Source organism: Brachypodium distachyon, chromosome 4, assembly GCF_000005505.3.
Source record: "Brachypodium distachyon strain Bd21 chromosome 4, Brachypodium_distachyon_v3.0, whole genome shotgun sequence".
In the NCBI taxonomy this organism is placed as follows: domain Eukaryota; kingdom Viridiplantae; phylum Streptophyta; class Magnoliopsida; order Poales; family Poaceae; genus Brachypodium; species Brachypodium distachyon.
Genome location: NC_016134.3, coordinates 1859114 through 1876379, shown reverse-complemented (window position 1 = coordinate 1876379; position 17266 = coordinate 1859114). Strand labels below are relative to the sequence as shown.

Sequence of the window (17266 nt, the reverse complement as noted above, 5' to 3'; positions counted from 1 at the left end):
TTTCTGCCTTTTTCTTCTGAAATAAATTCGCTTTCTGTTTTTCTCTTCTGAAATAATTTCGGTTTTAACTGTTTTCTCGGAATCTGGGTTCTAAATTGAAACCGAGTCGAGTTTACAGAAACGGATTACGACACAAAAATTTCGATTGTTTACTTAATCCTCCCGAAAAATCAAGATTAGCAGCAGCAGCAAAAGCTCTAGCGTTTTACCGGATAGTCTCACTCTAGAAGAAGAACACACGCCTCTGTCGATTCACGGCGAGAAGTAGCCATGGAGTTGCCAGGTTCCATCGTCTCCCCCAAGGCGGCGGCGCAGGCGCGGCTTCTCGGGCCGTCACCGCCGGCCCATCTTCGCCGGCTCGCCTCGCCTCGTAAGCGCCCGATCCCCTTCTGTGGCCTCTCTCTCGATTAGGGTAATTCTGCACCGCAAATCAGGTGGGGGATCAGACAGTTGATTGCTTTCTTTCCGAGGCTTAAAGCCTTAAACCCAGATCGACCATCGTTGAGTACACTGTCTGGTGTAATCACCGATTCCTGCCGCATTCTCTGTAGATTTATCGCATCCGATGCTGCAGTTCTTGCAGGTTATCTGCAGCTTGTTGACCTGTTCTGGTCAGTTGTTAGGGCATGTACATATCTTAGTCATTTCACGTCAATTAGAAAAGACAACAAAACATGTTGTACAATGGGTTATTTCTTAGTGTTCTATCTTAGAATTAATGTTTAGATGAATAAAATTAACTAAATAAATGATAAGAAAAGGCGAAATCTAGTACAATGGTAAATTTGCCTTATCATTCTTATGAAGAGATCATCTCTTAATTAAGAAAAGGTTTGTGACTTTTCTTCATTTCTCTCTCTTCCACATCAGATTTTATCCTACGTGGCATCGCTAAGAGAAGGCTGACGTCACCTCATTGTACATGCCCTTAGTTAGCAGAGCTTAATTTGACTGATGTAAGTAACAAGGGTCACCTGCCGTAGTTTTTTTGTTTGTTTGAAGGAACACCTGCCGTAGTTCTTATGCTTGGTTTTCATTCCTAACTAGTAGCATGTGGTGGCACTTGCTTTGATTGCTATCCAGCGTCTAGTTTCATGCACAATTTCTTTGTTTTGTTTAAATGGCTGCAGTGCAAAAGTGAGAGAAGTTTACTTTACTTCCGCCTGGTTGCCAACTGATGTTCTCTCTTTCTGTTCCAACGAATGCATCTAGTATATGTTTTGTATGTGCAGTAATATATATATATATATATGGTGTTTTCACCGGATATACCAAATGTGTAATTTCCACGCCTCTTCAGGATACATATCCTGTAGGAGTTTCGCTGTGCGAAACGAATTGGCGAGGTCAATGCCGTCAATGAGTACCGGCTTTCTGCCCCGAATGCTCCAACCAGCTACGCAGAAGAAGAAACAAATCGTGAGTGGTTTTTCCTTGTCACGGAGTTTTGTTACGCGCCGTGTTTTGACTCCTATGTTTTTTTTCCAGGCTACATGCTATCAGAGACAAGGAGCTCCACAGATAGAAGCCAAGTATGTTACTCTTATTATCATATATGAAGGAAACAACTGCTAATTCATTTGGTTTCATAAATGGGCCATTGCTCCCATAATGTTTTGGTGGTGCCAGTGTCACCCTTGCATTTTTCTGGGGTGCGCTGTTTTTTAATCGGTTGCTATTAAAATCAGTTCCTTACGAGTATTTCAGTTATGAAGCTGGTCCTCTATGACAAGATTTGAACCATCTAAATTAGCTGTGTTCTTTGCGTGGGCAGGTTATTATGTAAAATGATTGATTCTTTTAGACAGCTGTCCTAAGAAATTTGTAATTTGAACTTTTGTCATGACAATCCACCATCCCAGCTAAATAATAGTCTGTTCATTCAAAAATCCATGCACTAGCCATTGACTTGCTGTATTTTCTCCTGTTCTAGCTTCCAAACTAGCAGCAGAAATCCTGATTCAGAAGGGAAAATAATTTTCTAAAACATAAGAAAATTAGCTAATGCAATCAGGGAAGTAAAACAAATTTCTTTTTCGACTACCATGAGGTGTTAATATGCTGCAAATGTCTCTCATATTTTTGCTGCAGTAATTTAAACTGGACTGTATCTAGAGTAGCTGGATGGTACTGTACATCTTTGAAATTTATTAACATTCACTGAGTTAAATTACACAACATTTTTTTGACTGGATACATAGCTTACGATGCTAATAAAAGTTGTCACTAATTTTAAACTTGAAGGTCAATGGAGGAAGTATATGATGCTTTGGCTGAACACCTTCTTTCTGTCTTGAAGGATGTTGATCATCTTGATTCAAAGTAAGCTGTTTCTAGCAATGCTGTTCGGGATACAGTGAATTATTTCTGTTGCAACAATTGGTACTGCGATTATGTTTCTTCTGCACTAAAACATCGATTCTTGAACATCTTTAACCAAGTGTGGACTGCCAAGTGTTATCTATTCACTATAAGCATTTCATTGTGATTTTCAGCCCTTTTTTTTTATAGTCAAACAGGAACCAGACACAATATTTTTAGGTCCAATGATGCACAAGAAGAGTCTGCAGATTTTTCCTGTTGAATACCTTGCAATAACCTAGACAGACAAACACGTTGATTCTGAAAAAAGTGGATCAGTTAAGAGATGAATATCATTGAGAATAAGGCATTCTATGAATAGATTAACTCTCTCTTCTTTCTTTTCTCCTTCAGTTCCCCCTTTTTTGGGGCACTACAACATTTGACAATTGCGAAACCAATGTAGTCAGTGTGATGAAATCAGTTTATGTTAGCTCTTCTGTTGAGAACATTTATCGAATTACTATCCTGCTGATCACTAATAATACTACTACCAAATCTGAACAGGTACATCGTTGGTCTAGCTGGCCCACCTGGTGCAGGCAAGTCTACTGTTGCCTCTGAAGTCGTTCGACGAGTTAACATGCATTGGTCCAAGAAGCATGCAACAGATAGTTCACTGATTTCGAACGAAGATATTGCTACAATGCTTCCCATGGACGGTTTCCACCTTTATCGGTCCCAGCTTGATGCAATGGAGGTTTGCTCTCTGTCATGAAGTTCATCTTCTGATTATCTCTACTGAAGTTATTGACATAGTGTTGCTTCTAGGATCCGAAAGAAGCACATGCAAGAAGAGGAGGTGAGAAAGGTTCTCTACTCGATCTATTTTAACAAATCACTATTTTCAGAAGTACTAACATTTGATTCGATAAATTCAGCACCGTGGACATTCAACCCATCACTTTTTCTGAATTGCCTAAAGACTCTACGAAAAGAGGTACTACCAATTTCACTGTCAAATAATATGAGCTCTCTAACAGAATATTGTATTCACTTATCTCTGAAACATCTTGGTTTGCAGGGGTCAGTTTATGCTCCATCATTTGATCATGGTGTTGGTGACCCAGTTGAGAATGACATATTTGTGAAGCCACAGTAAGTTATTTTGCAGAATACTCGGGCAGTTTCTTAGTTGACTTGATTTAAATGTGAAATGAAACACATCCAACGTAAACACATAGTAGTAAATTAACAATGACTACTGGCCGTTACTTTTGGAGTAACTCGATTTTAGTATCCTGTTAATCTCGTTGTTTCCACTTTGCACTTTCGATGAGAGTGTACGCTACAAATGTCATAACTGATCTATGTGTAATGCATAAATCCTGCCACAATTGCTCCGTTTTACCTTGAGTACAGCCACAGGTGGCGCTTGACCCATGATGCTCGGTACTTGCTATGATTTTGGCAGGCACAAAATAGTAATAGTCGAAGGGAATTATTTATTACTGGAAGAAAATATTTGGAGGGACATTAGAGGCATGTTTGATGAAAAATGGTGAGTATACTGGCTTTGCCACCATAATCCATAGCAATATATCTTCGTTGGTCACAAGTTCTTCAATTTCATCTTGACAGTGAATTTCAAGCAGTGCAATTTAAGTGCTTATTCCTCTGAAAAGGGACAATCTGTGTCCTAATGATCGAACTTTACCCTCTCAGGTTTATTGAGATTGACATTGATGTCTCCATGCAAAGAGTGCTCCAGAGACATATTGGCACAGGTTTGCCCTATTCACCATAGCCTTCTCATTCAGATGCATTGTAATTGAAGTCTCTTAATTCCATTTTCTGTTCTCTTTTGCCAGGAAAAGAGCCAGATGTAGCAGCATGGCGGGTAATTATTCTCTTCCATTTGTACCTCCTTTCTCACACAAGTGCACATACATGCTGCTGACGTACACCCAGATAAAACTGCTCTACTATTCCATGTCATGAAGGCTAATGTCATCAAGTGTGCTTGTAGTTTAGACTAACATATTTCATCTAGTAAATATTCAAGGCAAAATGGTTTCGCCATGTTGCTTATTTTTTGGATATATTTGTTCTGCACAAATAGTTAATTCCTAAAAGGTTTCCGGCTAAACATATCATCCCCGCTCAATGAAGACATCAAACTATTTCCATGTTTTTATTTTTTAATCACAAGAGTTTCTGAACACTGCAAGTTCTTACCTTCTCAAAATTTATTTTGTGAATCAGATTTCGTACAACGACCGGCCAAATGCTGAGCTTATAATGCAATCAAGAAAGGATGCAGATCTTGTAATTAGATCGGTGGACTTCTCGAGCTAGACTACAGGTTTTGATGGCAATTTTCGTACATACATTAAGATAATTGCTTGTTTCAACCATGGTGATCTCTGTACATGTAATAAGCTATCCCTCCACCAATTTGTTCCTGGTGCACACAGTAAAGGAATAATTTAATAATTTCTCTGCATTCTTCTAGAGATACTCTTCAAGAATTTATCCAATATTATCTTTACCATTCGGAATCTGCAAAACTAAGTTAAGTTCATGCTTTGATGGTAAATAGTTGAGGGATGCAACATGTTGTAACCTTAAGAGACAAATTGTCTATTTACTCAAAAGTTGATCCATGACTGGGAGGAAACAATATCCTAGTGACCTCTTTGTACTGAACAATTTCTTGGTAAAAGCAACACAAGATTGTCTTCAGAGATGGACAAGGGGCACTTGAAAAGACTCAAAACTGCCATCATTATAAGGGGACATGATCTCCAAAGGGAAATATGTTTTGCTTAATCTAACATGCAAAAGCACCTTTAGTTGGGAGATACTCATTGCTAGGAAGGTACAGCTGAAAGTTCCCAAAAATCATGGCAACACCTTCCAGCACTTCCATGTTTTTCATTTCTTAGGATTCTCTCTCTTTCCTCTACCCCCCTTCTCTAGAGAACAGGGAAAGAACATCTCAACTTTGTCCAACCTTGCACCCTTTATCATGACATAGGGCACAATGTACCAAACAATGGCACATATAATAGTACAAGACAGCAAAAGATGCAACAAAGTGTGATGCCTCATAATAGTAATGAGTGACTCGCATATAAAATCAGTATGCACATGGCATGCTTCTGCCTTAGCTCCCAGTTGGCTCACGTATAATACATGGACGGCCAAGTGGACATATTCATTTCTCTGTGACCGTCTATATAATACATCACAAAAACATTGCATCTGTATCATTGAATCCTCTCATGATTCAATGGAACAACATTATAAGTATACAATACTAAATGAAATATGACAGAAGGAAGCACCATGCAATACTCATATTACAATACAGTTAACATTTAAAACCGTGCAATAGTTACTTGTTCTATTGACACACCAGAGTGATACTGATAATGAAACAACTTTTGATGGACAAACTGCAACAAGGACAGTAAGGTGCCTTTGCATTTTGTGCCAGACACACAGGAAAAAAAACAGGCAGGGCACAAAAAGTACATAATTATGTGACAGACCAGGGACAGATACATTCATTACACATGTTCTTGGCTTCTTCTTCTTTCTTATGTATATGACAAGATGAGACTTAAGACTGACTGACTGGAGCAGAAAATATCACCAACCAAAATGACTTCACTGACCAGGAGATACAGACTTGGAGGATAGAAGAGTATGGTACAGAGATGAGCAAGCAAAGCTATAGATATTTTGATCCTTGCATCTGATTCAGTACATCTTCTCAGCTCCTGTTCTTGCATTTCTCCATTGCCCTTGGTGCTGAAACAAGCCAAAAATCAAATACATTGCACCTTTTGTCAGCAACATCCAAATCAACCTGAAAAATAATTCCTCATCTGATTCTATGAGAGATCTACTGACCGAGGCCAATGGCTTCTGATCCTTTCATTATCCGGAGGCGCTTGCACGACTCGACGAACATCCTGAAATTACCCATTTCCATGTAAAATGATGACAAGTTATACACAAAATATCATATCAACACTGATTAAAGATTCATATATGGAAAAGTAAGTTCAGAAATATGGAGCATGGAGAATTAAGCACGCGGCTAGCACTCACTCCCATGGGACGTCGCCGACGAGCATCCAGTCGCCGTCCTTGTCCTCATAGGTCGGAACGTACTCGGAGCCGTTGAGCAGATCCATCAGCTTGCTCTCGTTCATGCCGTTCATCCCTTGAGACCCACAGTTTCCTGTTGTGTGATATACAAATGCAAATTACTACATAGCGGCTTTAGTAAATTAACAATAGTATCAATAATGAAGCAAATTAACACAAATCTGCTTTCTTAATCACCACAATAACAAAACAAAAAAAACAACAACAATTGGCTGTTGCCGAGCAATATGTGGATATATTTTTAAACATGCACCCTTCAACATGTGGATTGATCGTTGGGAGTTGAGTTAGAACAGCACATGCATGCTAATTAATGATGAATTTCAACTTTGCTAGCTAGGTGAGGATGATCCGGTGAGGATCGAGATGCCTTTGCATGATCATGATCTTGAGCTAGCTGTGTAGTGTATGTACATATGGTGAGGGACAAGGGCATTATGCCCAGACAGGGAAGGCACCTACCAGATTAAGGATCGATGAAAACTAATCATGCACCCCTGGCAAAGAAACCACATGGTGACCACCACCACACATGCAAATGGAAATGCAATCATGTATATATGCAAGTCATGCATGCATGTAGTACCAAACTAGCTAGCCAGTGATATAACTTTACAGGTTACAAATTACCATTTTTACATGAACACTAAGCTAGCTATATTTTTGGACGAATTAAGGGATCAATAACTTACCGATGGTGAATGAGCTGAACATCTTGTGGAGGGCCATGGAGAGGTCCTGGTAGGTCTTGTACATGTTGAGGTCCACCTTGCGCAGGTACGGCGCGCCGTCCATGCTGACCTTCACGAATGCCGCCGGAGACGAAGAAGACGACTTCTCCGCCTGCAGGATGTTCTTCCGGAACGACCGGACCGGCGGCCACCCCACCACCTGCGCCCTGATCAATGAATTTAACCACAAAATCGGTGATCTGGTTGTTTATCCAAACGTACTGTGCTTAATTAAATCAGCTTCATCATCAGAAATTGTATTCTATATTTAGTTTAATAGTTAATCCCTCCATATTTGCCTTTCTGGTTTAGCTGTACTTTATTTTGTAATGTAGTATTGTACATGTAGAGAGGGAGAAGTGGTCCATGCAAGGAGACAGTGGCATCAAATCATGGAAAAGGAAATTGGAGAAAACTTTTGTGGTGGCACACACACATGACATGTACCTCCCAACCTAGCAACAACCCAACTTTTTTTCCTCAATTTTGCTTAATCCATATAACCATAATACTACTACTGCCTCTCTACACTTAGCCCACGACACATTTTATATAAATAATAATAATAAAATGCAGGTTAATTACGGAGTAATTGTTTTTACCTGCATGCCTCCATTAAGTGCTAGTGCAAAATTACATTTAAAGCCCTAATTTGCAAAAGTTGATGGGACTACCCAAAGAGGGAGCACATAGATCTACTAGAAGTCTAAGAACCCAACCCAAGAGGGGCAAGTTGTAGGGCCAATGCCCATATTTGCCAAGAAGGGCCAGCAGCATGGGTAATAATAATACATTAATATTATCTAATCATCTTCTCCATCTATCCATGATCCATCCATGCCATTGCTGTAGCCTCAGTGATATATGGAGATGATGGCGATGTGGACAAAAAAGTAAACTGTGGCAAGAGAGAGAGGGAGAGAGAGCTGGAGAGGCAGAGACAGCAGTGCAGTGTGAGGGCTTTCTTTTATCGTGTCGGCACTAGCAGGTGTCTCCCAGCTGCCCCACACGTAACATGCTGCTGTCTCTCCCCCAACGAATGAATGCATCAATGAAATGAATCTCTTCTCTCCCTCCTCATAGATCTCGGAGGCCATCTTTTTTCTCTGCCGTTCAAGCATGTGCTACGGGAAATCTTGTTTTTGGTTTCCTTTTTTGGTTTGATGATCAGTGAAAAGAGAGAGCAGAGGAAGAACTGCAACATGTGTATATGTACATATGCATGTCGGTTCTTCTTCGTCTCGAGTGATCATGGATGGATGTTTTATGTGAAAAATAGAGGAATTAATCGAGATGGCTCTGTCGATCTGTTGATTGTGTCCACTTGTGGATTTGATGAGGATTTTTGTAAGGGCTCGCGTCAGTAAATTATTGCTAGAAAATATGATTGATTGATTAACACCAAGTAATTCAACGAGACGAGCAGAGCAGAGCAGAGCTGCATGCATGCAGAGAAAGAGAGAACAGAGATAGGATCCATGGATGGAGACCGACGTACTTGGGCGCGCGGGGCTTCTCGGCGGGGTCAGCCATGGCGGCGGCGGCGGCGGTGACGACGCTGCTCTGGCTAGGCGACCTCTTCATCTTGCCGCCGTCCGCCGCCTTCTCCTCCTCCGACTCCGGCACCTCCGCTTTCACCTCGACCTCCTCCTCTGCGGCCGCGGGCTCCTCCTCGCCGGCCGGCTCCAGCTTGAGCTTCAGGTCGATGGTCTCCGCGAAGCCCCTCTTCCTCGCTTGCTCTCCTCCGTCGCCGCCGGGCAGCCCGAGCCGGAGCTCGGTCGCCTCGAAGCCCAGGTCCGCCGCCGCCATTGCTCTACCTCGATCCTAGCTGCTTCCTCTCTGCTTGCTCTTGGCTTCCTCTGCTTGGGTTTCTTTGGGAGTGCTTTGGTTTGTGGTTTGGCTGTTTTGAAGGCAAGAGCAAATCTGCAAATGGAAATGGAGATGGAAAAATAGATAAAAGAGGAGGAGGAAGGAAGAGGAAGGGGGGCAGAAATAATAATGGCAGCAAGGGTGTTGGTGCTGGTGGTGTGTAGAATAATAGTGGAGCCAAATGATAATGCCATGGCCATGGCTGCCATCTTTTGTGCATATACACCCCTGCATGATATTCTGGGTTTTGCTCCCTCAACCATGGCCATTTAGATTTATTCTATTTCACCCTTTAATTTGGAACTAGTTCGAACCCATGTATGTATAACATACAATGTGGTGAACGCACTCCGCCCCTCACCACTGCATGCTAGAGTGGGGAAGGCCGAGTTGCCGGCGTAGCGGTGAAAAGGGTAACACGCGTGTAGTGGACCGGAGGGAGGATACATTTTCACGGTGGTTAAGGTAGGCGAGGGTTCTGTGATAGGACCATATACGCCTAGAGGGGATACCTAGCCTCGTGGTGGCGGTTAAGGGAAGATACGTAGGATGATGACGATGTAGTGGCTAATGATCATGAGAGGTGTTCAGGACTAGAGAATGGGTCGACGAGCTGTAACTACGACGAGCCACCTCTCTTATTGCAAAGCGAGCTCCCGATAGTTACTTGTGGGCGGGTCGGGGAACCGATGAAAAAAGGGAAAATTAGAACGGGTGATTTGCATCCAAAAGGAAATTGAAAACTTACAAACTATCATCTGTATTGGTTGTTGTGATTTCGGCCTTTCATATAAGGCTTGTGTTTTTATCTAACAGCCTAGAAATTTCCGCTGGATAAAGATTTTCATTTGAATATGTCGGCATATAAAAAAGTTCTTTTAATTAGAGAGGAAATAAGCTTGCCGGAGTCACGTCGGGTCGGGGGAGTCCAGCTGGAAAAAAACCGTATGTACTGTAGCTGGCTGTGACTCCCACGCGCCGAAGTGACCGCCCTGTGGGACCACGGTCGAATCCCTGGCGCGGGCCCACACGTCAGCTGCGGTCCCACATTAAAACTCTCTGTCTCGTCCAGTTTTATTCCTGCCGTGGAACGCCAGACGCGAACTCGTGACCCGTCTCACTGGCTGGTGGGTCCCAGTAGGCGCGGGCCCGCCGTCCATGTGAGCATGCCGGGCTGTCTAGACTCTACTCCCCGCGCGCACCCCACGGGCCTCCATCTGCGCTCCCTGACCCTGCCATGTGGGCCCCTGTCATAGCTGTCAGAATTAACGAGTTCGAATTTAAGCCACGGTAAGCTAGAGCTCGCCATCACAGATCGGGCCAACTTTCGTATTAATTGCATGATTGCAGCAAGGTCTCTGTGCGTCAGCTGATGGTCATCACCGATCGATCAATTAACAAACTGTAATTAATTAATCGAGCACGCACGCATACATGAATGCACGCACGAGTGGATTTTGATGCGATGCTTCTTGATCACATAGCGAATAGCTTGCTAATCCACGCAGAACGAAACAGGAGGACTAGTTAATTTTTTTTGACGAAAAAAATTTGAATGTATTTAGACATGACTCGGTGCATGAATGCATTCGTATTTAATTAAAGTTGAGACATCATTTGTTGGACGGATTGACATTCATATGTATATGTATAGTACTCCGTACAAAAGATCCACATGCATGCATTGCGTCGGTACATTAATTAGTGTGTAAAACCATGCACGCTTGAGTCGATCGCTCTTGCATGCGAGATCATACCGATCGACCAAGAGCGTTGTATTATTGTCTCCTTCCAGCCTTCCAGGACACAATATATTGGTCCGGACAAGATTTGGTTAGCTGCAGTAATTAGGTCAGGGAATTAAAATGGGCGTTTCATGGGGGCGACCATGGAAACCCATGCAGGCATATACGCAGTTGCTGCGGCCGCGGGCAGGGGTACCGTATATATTAAAGTCAGCAGAATTACAGAGTGGCGCTATAGCTTCAATTACGGCACAGCTATGTCGAGATGAGATCGATCCATGCAGATATGTGTCGCAGGTGCAATGCATTTGGATATTACTATGCACTCACGCGGCTAAAACAATCGCTGTGTTGTTTCTGCCACTGCTCAAATTGCCGTATGTTTTAGTTATCAAATTATCTGGTCTTAATCGTCAAATTGTTTATCACCGCTCAAATTTTCATATATTTCACATCTAGCGATGAAATTCAGATTATTTAAACCTAATTGTCATATTTCATCTGGTGCGGACTCACAAAAAGATACCATGGGCAGCCGACGGCGACACCTATGAATGACAATGGGTATTCAAAACCTGACGGGTTTTGATCCATCTATAGCAGGTATTTCTCTATCTCATATTAACTGACTCAAATTTGCCTAAATATGTACATACTACATGTATGGGACGGAGGGTGTATTTGATAAGTAAAAATCCAACGGGTTTGTAAATGGTAAATTTTGTATCGTCGGGTCTGGTGATGAAAAGAAAAACCCGAACCCGGTTACCGGAAAACCCGGACGAATGTCCAAGGGCCCAGTACCAAAGGCCCATTGTCCCCTGCCCAAAGGCCCAGACGCCCACTCCTCCGAGGTAAAAACCTAACCCTAACCCCTTCTCCCTCCCTGTCTTTCCTCACGACTCCACCCCGATCCGCCGCCGCCTCGACGCCGCCGGCCCGCCGCACCGAATCCCCTTTTCCTTTTTCCTTCCTGAGTAGCCGCAGCTGAGCGCCCCAACCCCCTCGCTCGTCTTCCTCGTCGCGCACGACTGACTCCAGCAACGCAAGCGCCGCCGCCGGAGCTTGATCTCCCCTTCTTTTCTCCGACCGTTTCTTCAGGTTCAAACATGGCGCGCCGAGGATTAATGGAGCAGGACCTGACCAAGCTCGACGTTGCAAAGCTGCACCCGTTGTCACCCGAGGTTATCTCGCGCCAAGCGACCATCAACATCGGTACCGATACAATCCCTCTGGCAATCCTTCCATTTTCAGTATGTATAATTTACTTTTGTACAAGCCATGTTTCATGAACTCTGTAACAAGTTATCGGATTGCAATTTAGATTTGTGGTCTGTCAGTTGCTCCTGTTATTCATCTTTTCTTTTTCCATGATTGCAGTGGCATAATATTCTTCATCTTTATGCTTCACCTCAGGTACAATTGGTCACGTGGCCCATGGAAAGTCCACTGTTGTGAAAGCTATTTCTGGAGTTCAGGTATCATTGTTATTTCTGCCACATTTTCTTTCCATGTTCTCAATCTGGATTGTGTAGGTTTGACAAGTATTTCATCACATTCATCAGTAACCACTTGTGAGTTTCCCATATTAGTTAAATATGTCATGCCTATATGTGCACTTTTCGGTATATGAAACTACACGCGGAACTTTGAATTTTATGCTATGAGTACATTCAGATGTAATAAACCTAATTCAGAGAAGTTTCGTCTGGGAATTCATTTTATAGTAGCTAAATGCGCGTATTGCTGTGGATGCTTTGTGCTATGATATTCTCCTACTCTAAGCAAAATAATGAATTATCTCAAAGTATACATCAATCAAGCTAACTAGGCGCTAACTAATCAAAAGATCGTGATCCATATGTCTACTACATACAACATATGATAATTGTGGTAACTAATTTCTTGTGAATTTGTGAATGGACAACTCAGATCTGTGTAAGAGTAAACATAACTTTGAACTAATAAAAATGCACTTTAGTTTGCAGGTAACAGCATTACGGCACTTCATGCTTTGATTTCTAGAATGGTTAAATAGCCGCTGGATGTTGCAGTGCTCATCCTTTTCCATGGTTGTGCTCCATATGCAATTAATTTCGTATAATATTCTGATGTCTTCCTTTTGATATGTAGACTGTTCGCTTCAAGAATGAGTTGGAGCGTAACATCACTATAAAGCTGGGTTATGCTAATGCAAAAATCTATAAATGCGAGGATGACAGATGTCCACGACCAATGTGCTACAAGTATGCCAAATTTCTAATCATGCGTACGAAGTTACTTTTTTATGTTCAGTTACTGTCACCCTGTTTTCAATTCAGAGCAAAGTACTTCAGGAGCACTGCTGGAATCTCTTTTTCAATTTATTGAAAATTACTGTCACCCTGATTGTTGAACCATTCTGTTCATATGATTATTTGCAAGTGAATATGTAGTAGTAGAACTCATTATTGGAATCTCATTTTTTGATTCTCCAGAAATTACCTAGTGTATACTTGTTCCCAGTTACCACTTGTCTACCCAAACTTACTCCTTTATTGTTAATCTCTCGTACACTATTTGACTTATATTCGGTTATGTAAAGGGCTTATGGAAGCGGAAAAGAAGATACTCCTATCTGTGACGTGCCTGGGTTTGAAAACACTAGGATGAAGCTCCTGAGACACGTTTCATTTGTTGATTGCCCGGTATGATGACACCCTACCCTTATTGCCTTTATGAATGTTCCATTCTACAATTCTAGTACATAGTAATTTGTAAGAGGGGATTTTCTGCACCTAGGTACATCAGCTCTAATTCAATCTATCTGGATCCATTTTAGTTAACATAGGGGTTGGCGTCCATTAGCAACAAGTGAGCAGTAATATTAGTGCACTACCGAAGTTCCGTAGCTGTTATTTTAACTCCTTTGCTGCACAACATCTAAATAGCTGCAGTACATTGAGGTCCCAAACCTTCTGTCCTGTTTATTTGATAAGGCTCGAGTATGGTTCCAGCAACTGTAGCGATACTAGTGGAGAAAACAGGATTTTTCTCATGCTTAGTGCACTAAAAATCGTATGATCAAATGTCCAAATATTTGATGGATGTACAAGATGTTTGTTTTATTTCTAGAACTTTACTATGATATTGTGAAATTGTCATATGTTTACAGTATGTATCTCATTGAACAGGGCCATGACATTCTCATGGCTACAATGCTTAATGGAGCAGCTATCATGGATGGAGCCTTGCTTTTGATAGCAGCAAATGAAAGCTGCCCACAACCCCAGACATCTGAGCATCTTGCAGCTGTTGAAATCATGCGCCTCCAACATCTCATAATTCTGCAGAACAAGATCGATCTTATCCAGGAAAGTGCAGCAATGAACCAGCATGAAGCAATCCAAAAGTTCATCCAGGTCACTACTGTTTTCATCACTCTTTTTATAATACATGTCTTTTGTTTCATGGTTTGATCTTTTTTTACCTCCGTTTGTTCAGGGCACGATAGCTGAAGGTGCTCCCGTGGTGCCAATATCTGCCCAGCTGAAGTACAACATTGATGTGATCTGTGAATATATTGTCAAGAAAATCCCCATTCCGGAAAGGAACTTCACTTCACCTCCCAACATGATTGTTATTCGCTCCTTTGACGTTAACAAGCCTGGTTCAGAGGTCGATGACATTAGGGGTGGGGTAGCAGGTGGCAGCATTCTCAGGGTATGTAGATTTTAATCATGGAGCATAATTATATATCATAAGTGTTCCGTTTTCTTCTGGTAAATGTAATCTGAATGACAATTGTTATTTACAGGGAGTCCTGAGGGTGAACCAGAACATTGAAGTTCGCCCTGGCATTGTCATGAAGGATGAGAGTGGCAACATCAAATGCACTCCAATCTACTCAAGGATCGTCTCGCTCTACGCGGAGCAGAATGAACTCCAGTTTGCTGTGCCTGGAGGGCTTATTGGTGTGGGAACAACCATGGATCCAACTTTGACTCGTGCTGATAGGCTAGTTGGCCAGGTTCTAGGAGAAATCGGGTCGCTTCCTGATGTATTCGTGGAGCTTGAGGTTTGTCAAATCTTTGTCGCTTCAATATTTTTAGTCAAGCAAGGATATCTGTTAGTGACATCCTTGGACATACCACTTTGCAGATAAATTTCTTCCTCCTACGAAGGCTGTTGGGTGTGAGAACAAAGGGTACGGAGAAAGCAGGGAAGGTCTCCAAGCTCACCAAGGGTGAGATCCTGATGCTCAACATAGGATCCATGTCAACAGGTGCCCGTGTGGTTGCCGTCAAGAACGATCTCGCCAAGCTTCAGCTCACCGCCCCCGTCTGCACGAGCAAAGGCGAGAAGGTGGCCCTGAGCCGCCGTGTCGAGAAGCATTGGCGCCTCATCGGGTGGGGCCAGATCCAGGCCGGCGCGACGCTCGAAGTCCCTCCGTGCCCGCTTTGAGGCATTGCGCTCAAGACAGAAACAAGAGTCTGTAAGAGAAGAGAGAGACGAAATGTGGGAGGGCAGAGAGCTCCTGGGTACAGTTTTTGTGAGGTGGAGGAGAAAACATCGTGTTTGGAAATTGTGGTTTTTTTCCCCTGGATTTGTTTACGCGTCTAGTTTGCTTTATCCGAATTTAGGAAGCTATTTTACCATGATACCACCATGTGGTTGGTTAAGATATTTTACCTGATCGTCTTGCGTCTTTGACTCCATCGTGTCAAGAGTATTACACCTAATTTTGCCTGCGTCTTTGGCTCCATTTTGTCTTGCGTTGAGCTGATTTTATGTACTCCTTTCTCCAACAAAAAATGTCTCAGGTTTGTCAAAATTTGAATGTATCTACGTATGATTTAGTGTGGATGAAGTACGTAGAATGGTGACCCGTCTCACTGGCTGTGGGCCCGCGGGATTGCGTTAGTTGACACGTTGGCTTGTGGATGGCCGAGACTGTGGGGCGGCGTCAGCGGCCATGTCATGTGAGCATGCCGGGCTGTCTACTCCTGCCATGTGGGGCCTGGTCACAGTTGCAAGAAGGAACGTGAATTAAGCCGAGCGAGCGGGGCCAACTTCACCTATCAACGAACCGTGATCCTCCAAAATAAAATAAAGACAAATGTATGAACAAACTGTGTAATTAATCAATCAGACACGCACGCACGAATGCATGGATGTGGGAGATCAGGACAGCGAACGTGTGGGTTTGATGTGATGCTTCTTAATCACAAATCGAGTAGCTTTGCTAATTCACGCAGGAACGGAAAAAACGACTGGTTAGCTACTCGACACCATCGATAACGACAACCAGTAGAGTATAATTAGTTGAGGGTGCATGCATGTTTGGTTGAATTGGGTGGAGGAAATTAATTATATATGGACCTTTATCATCTCGAATAATTACGGAGTTGTGCGTGGCTCGTACAGCATTGGCTGCTAGCTCTCAATTGAATGGGCTACAGTGATGTTAGATAAGCTTCCCATGTCGTGCGCCATACTCCACTCGACCACTCTAATGCGTCTTAGATTCTTAATCTTGCAGTACTGTACACAATAATTGGTCCTGATAAAACAATTATGTTTTCTCTATTCCTCTCACTGGAGTCTGGAGGTACGTGGAGCTGTTCTAACACGCTCTGATGATACTCTGGTTTTCGTAGCCCTGTTATTAGTCTGAAGATCAGTAAATATATATACAGACATTCGTATATTTTCTCTCTGTTCCTCTCACCGGAGGAATGCAACATTACACGTACGGACATGCATTCGTTTAGTCTTGGCATTCGTATATACGTATATATAGAGGTAGGGCATGTGTACATCGACCTGTACTAGTGTACTGCATACAAATGCATTGCATCTGCAATGTGAATCGACCGATCTCATCTCGAGATTATATATGGCTAGCTCTGTACCGCAGGTCTCTCTCGGTGGAGCTATAGCGCCACTCTGTCCGCTGACTTATACGGAACCTGCCGCCAATCAAGCATGGGTTTTCCCGGTCGCCCATGAAGCTAGCGCCCATTTTCTAGAACCATACAGTACACTGTAGTGTATATATATATATGCATTGCTGGATCGATCAATTCGGTCAACGGTCAAGACAACACATGCATGCATGGATGCAGGACTGCATGCATGTAATGTACCTTTCGTGCCAGCTCGAGACAATCACTACAATGTACAATGTCTCGTGTATACGTGTCTCTCTCCAAGCTATAGCGAGGTATCCGGCCGTGGGATTATATACTTTCGCCAAAAAAAAAAACTTAACGTGGTTGCAGTAATACTAATGTACCTTAGCTTAATTCGATAATCCCTCCGTTTTTAAATACTTGTCGCTGTTTCAGTGCAAGCAAGTTTGCACTAAAACAGCGACAAGTATTTAGGAACGGAGGGAGTAATTAGTAAGCCTAGTACACGGAAGGATGTAATACCACGTACAAACATGCATGCACG

General features: G+C 42.7%; 3 protein-coding genes across 4 annotated transcripts; 2 read left to right on the top strand and 1 right to left on the bottom strand.

Annotated features, from left to right (window-relative positions):
- Nucleotides 1–21: 21 nt before the first annotated feature.
- On the top strand, nucleotides 22–4891 carry LOC100844715 (putative uridine kinase C227.14). 2 transcript variants are annotated; one of them, XM_024454792.1, is made up of 13 exons: nucleotides 22–370; nucleotides 1301–1307; nucleotides 1344–1419; nucleotides 1489–1532; nucleotides 2245–2322; nucleotides 2869–3061; nucleotides 3133–3163; nucleotides 3243–3301; nucleotides 3386–3459; nucleotides 3776–3862; nucleotides 4027–4088; nucleotides 4173–4201; nucleotides 4567–4841. In XM_024454792.1, the coding sequence occupies exons 1-13, from the start codon at nucleotides 271–273 to the stop codon at nucleotides 4657–4659; spliced, it is 933 nt and encodes a 310-aa protein (XP_024310560.1). In that variant the 5' UTR covers nucleotides 22–270; the 3' UTR covers nucleotides 4660–4841. The 2 variants fall into 2 exon arrangements, with proteins under 2 accessions (XP_024310560.1, XP_003577730.1); XM_003577682.4 differs by having other exon boundaries at nucleotides 30–370; nucleotides 1301–1419; nucleotides 4567–4891.
- A 744-nt stretch (nucleotides 4892–5635) lies between these two features.
- On the bottom strand, nucleotides 5636–9261 carry LOC100833839 (auxin-responsive protein IAA30). Its single transcript, XM_003579141.4, has 5 exons — nucleotides 8713–9261; nucleotides 7176–7381; nucleotides 6424–6556; nucleotides 6223–6284; nucleotides 5636–6120 (listed from the first exon to the last, which is right to left on the bottom strand). Exons 1-5 carry the CDS (start codon nucleotides 9021–9023, stop codon nucleotides 6083–6085), a joined length of 750 nt encoding a protein of 249 aa, XP_003579189.1. The 5' UTR covers nucleotides 9024–9261; the 3' UTR covers nucleotides 5636–6082.
- Nucleotides 9262–11680: 2419 nt separating this feature from the next.
- Nucleotides 11681–15560, top strand: LOC100837926 (eukaryotic translation initiation factor 2 subunit gamma). The gene is made up of 8 exons (XM_003577660.3): nucleotides 11681–12043; nucleotides 12245–12306; nucleotides 12962–13074; nucleotides 13413–13515; nucleotides 14002–14229; nucleotides 14312–14530; nucleotides 14625–14885; nucleotides 14969–15560. Exons 1-8 carry the CDS (start codon nucleotides 11938–11940, stop codon nucleotides 15269–15271), a joined length of 1395 nt encoding a protein of 464 aa, XP_003577708.1. The 5' UTR covers nucleotides 11681–11937; the 3' UTR covers nucleotides 15272–15560.
- The last annotated feature ends 1706 nt before the right edge of the window (nucleotides 15561–17266 follow it).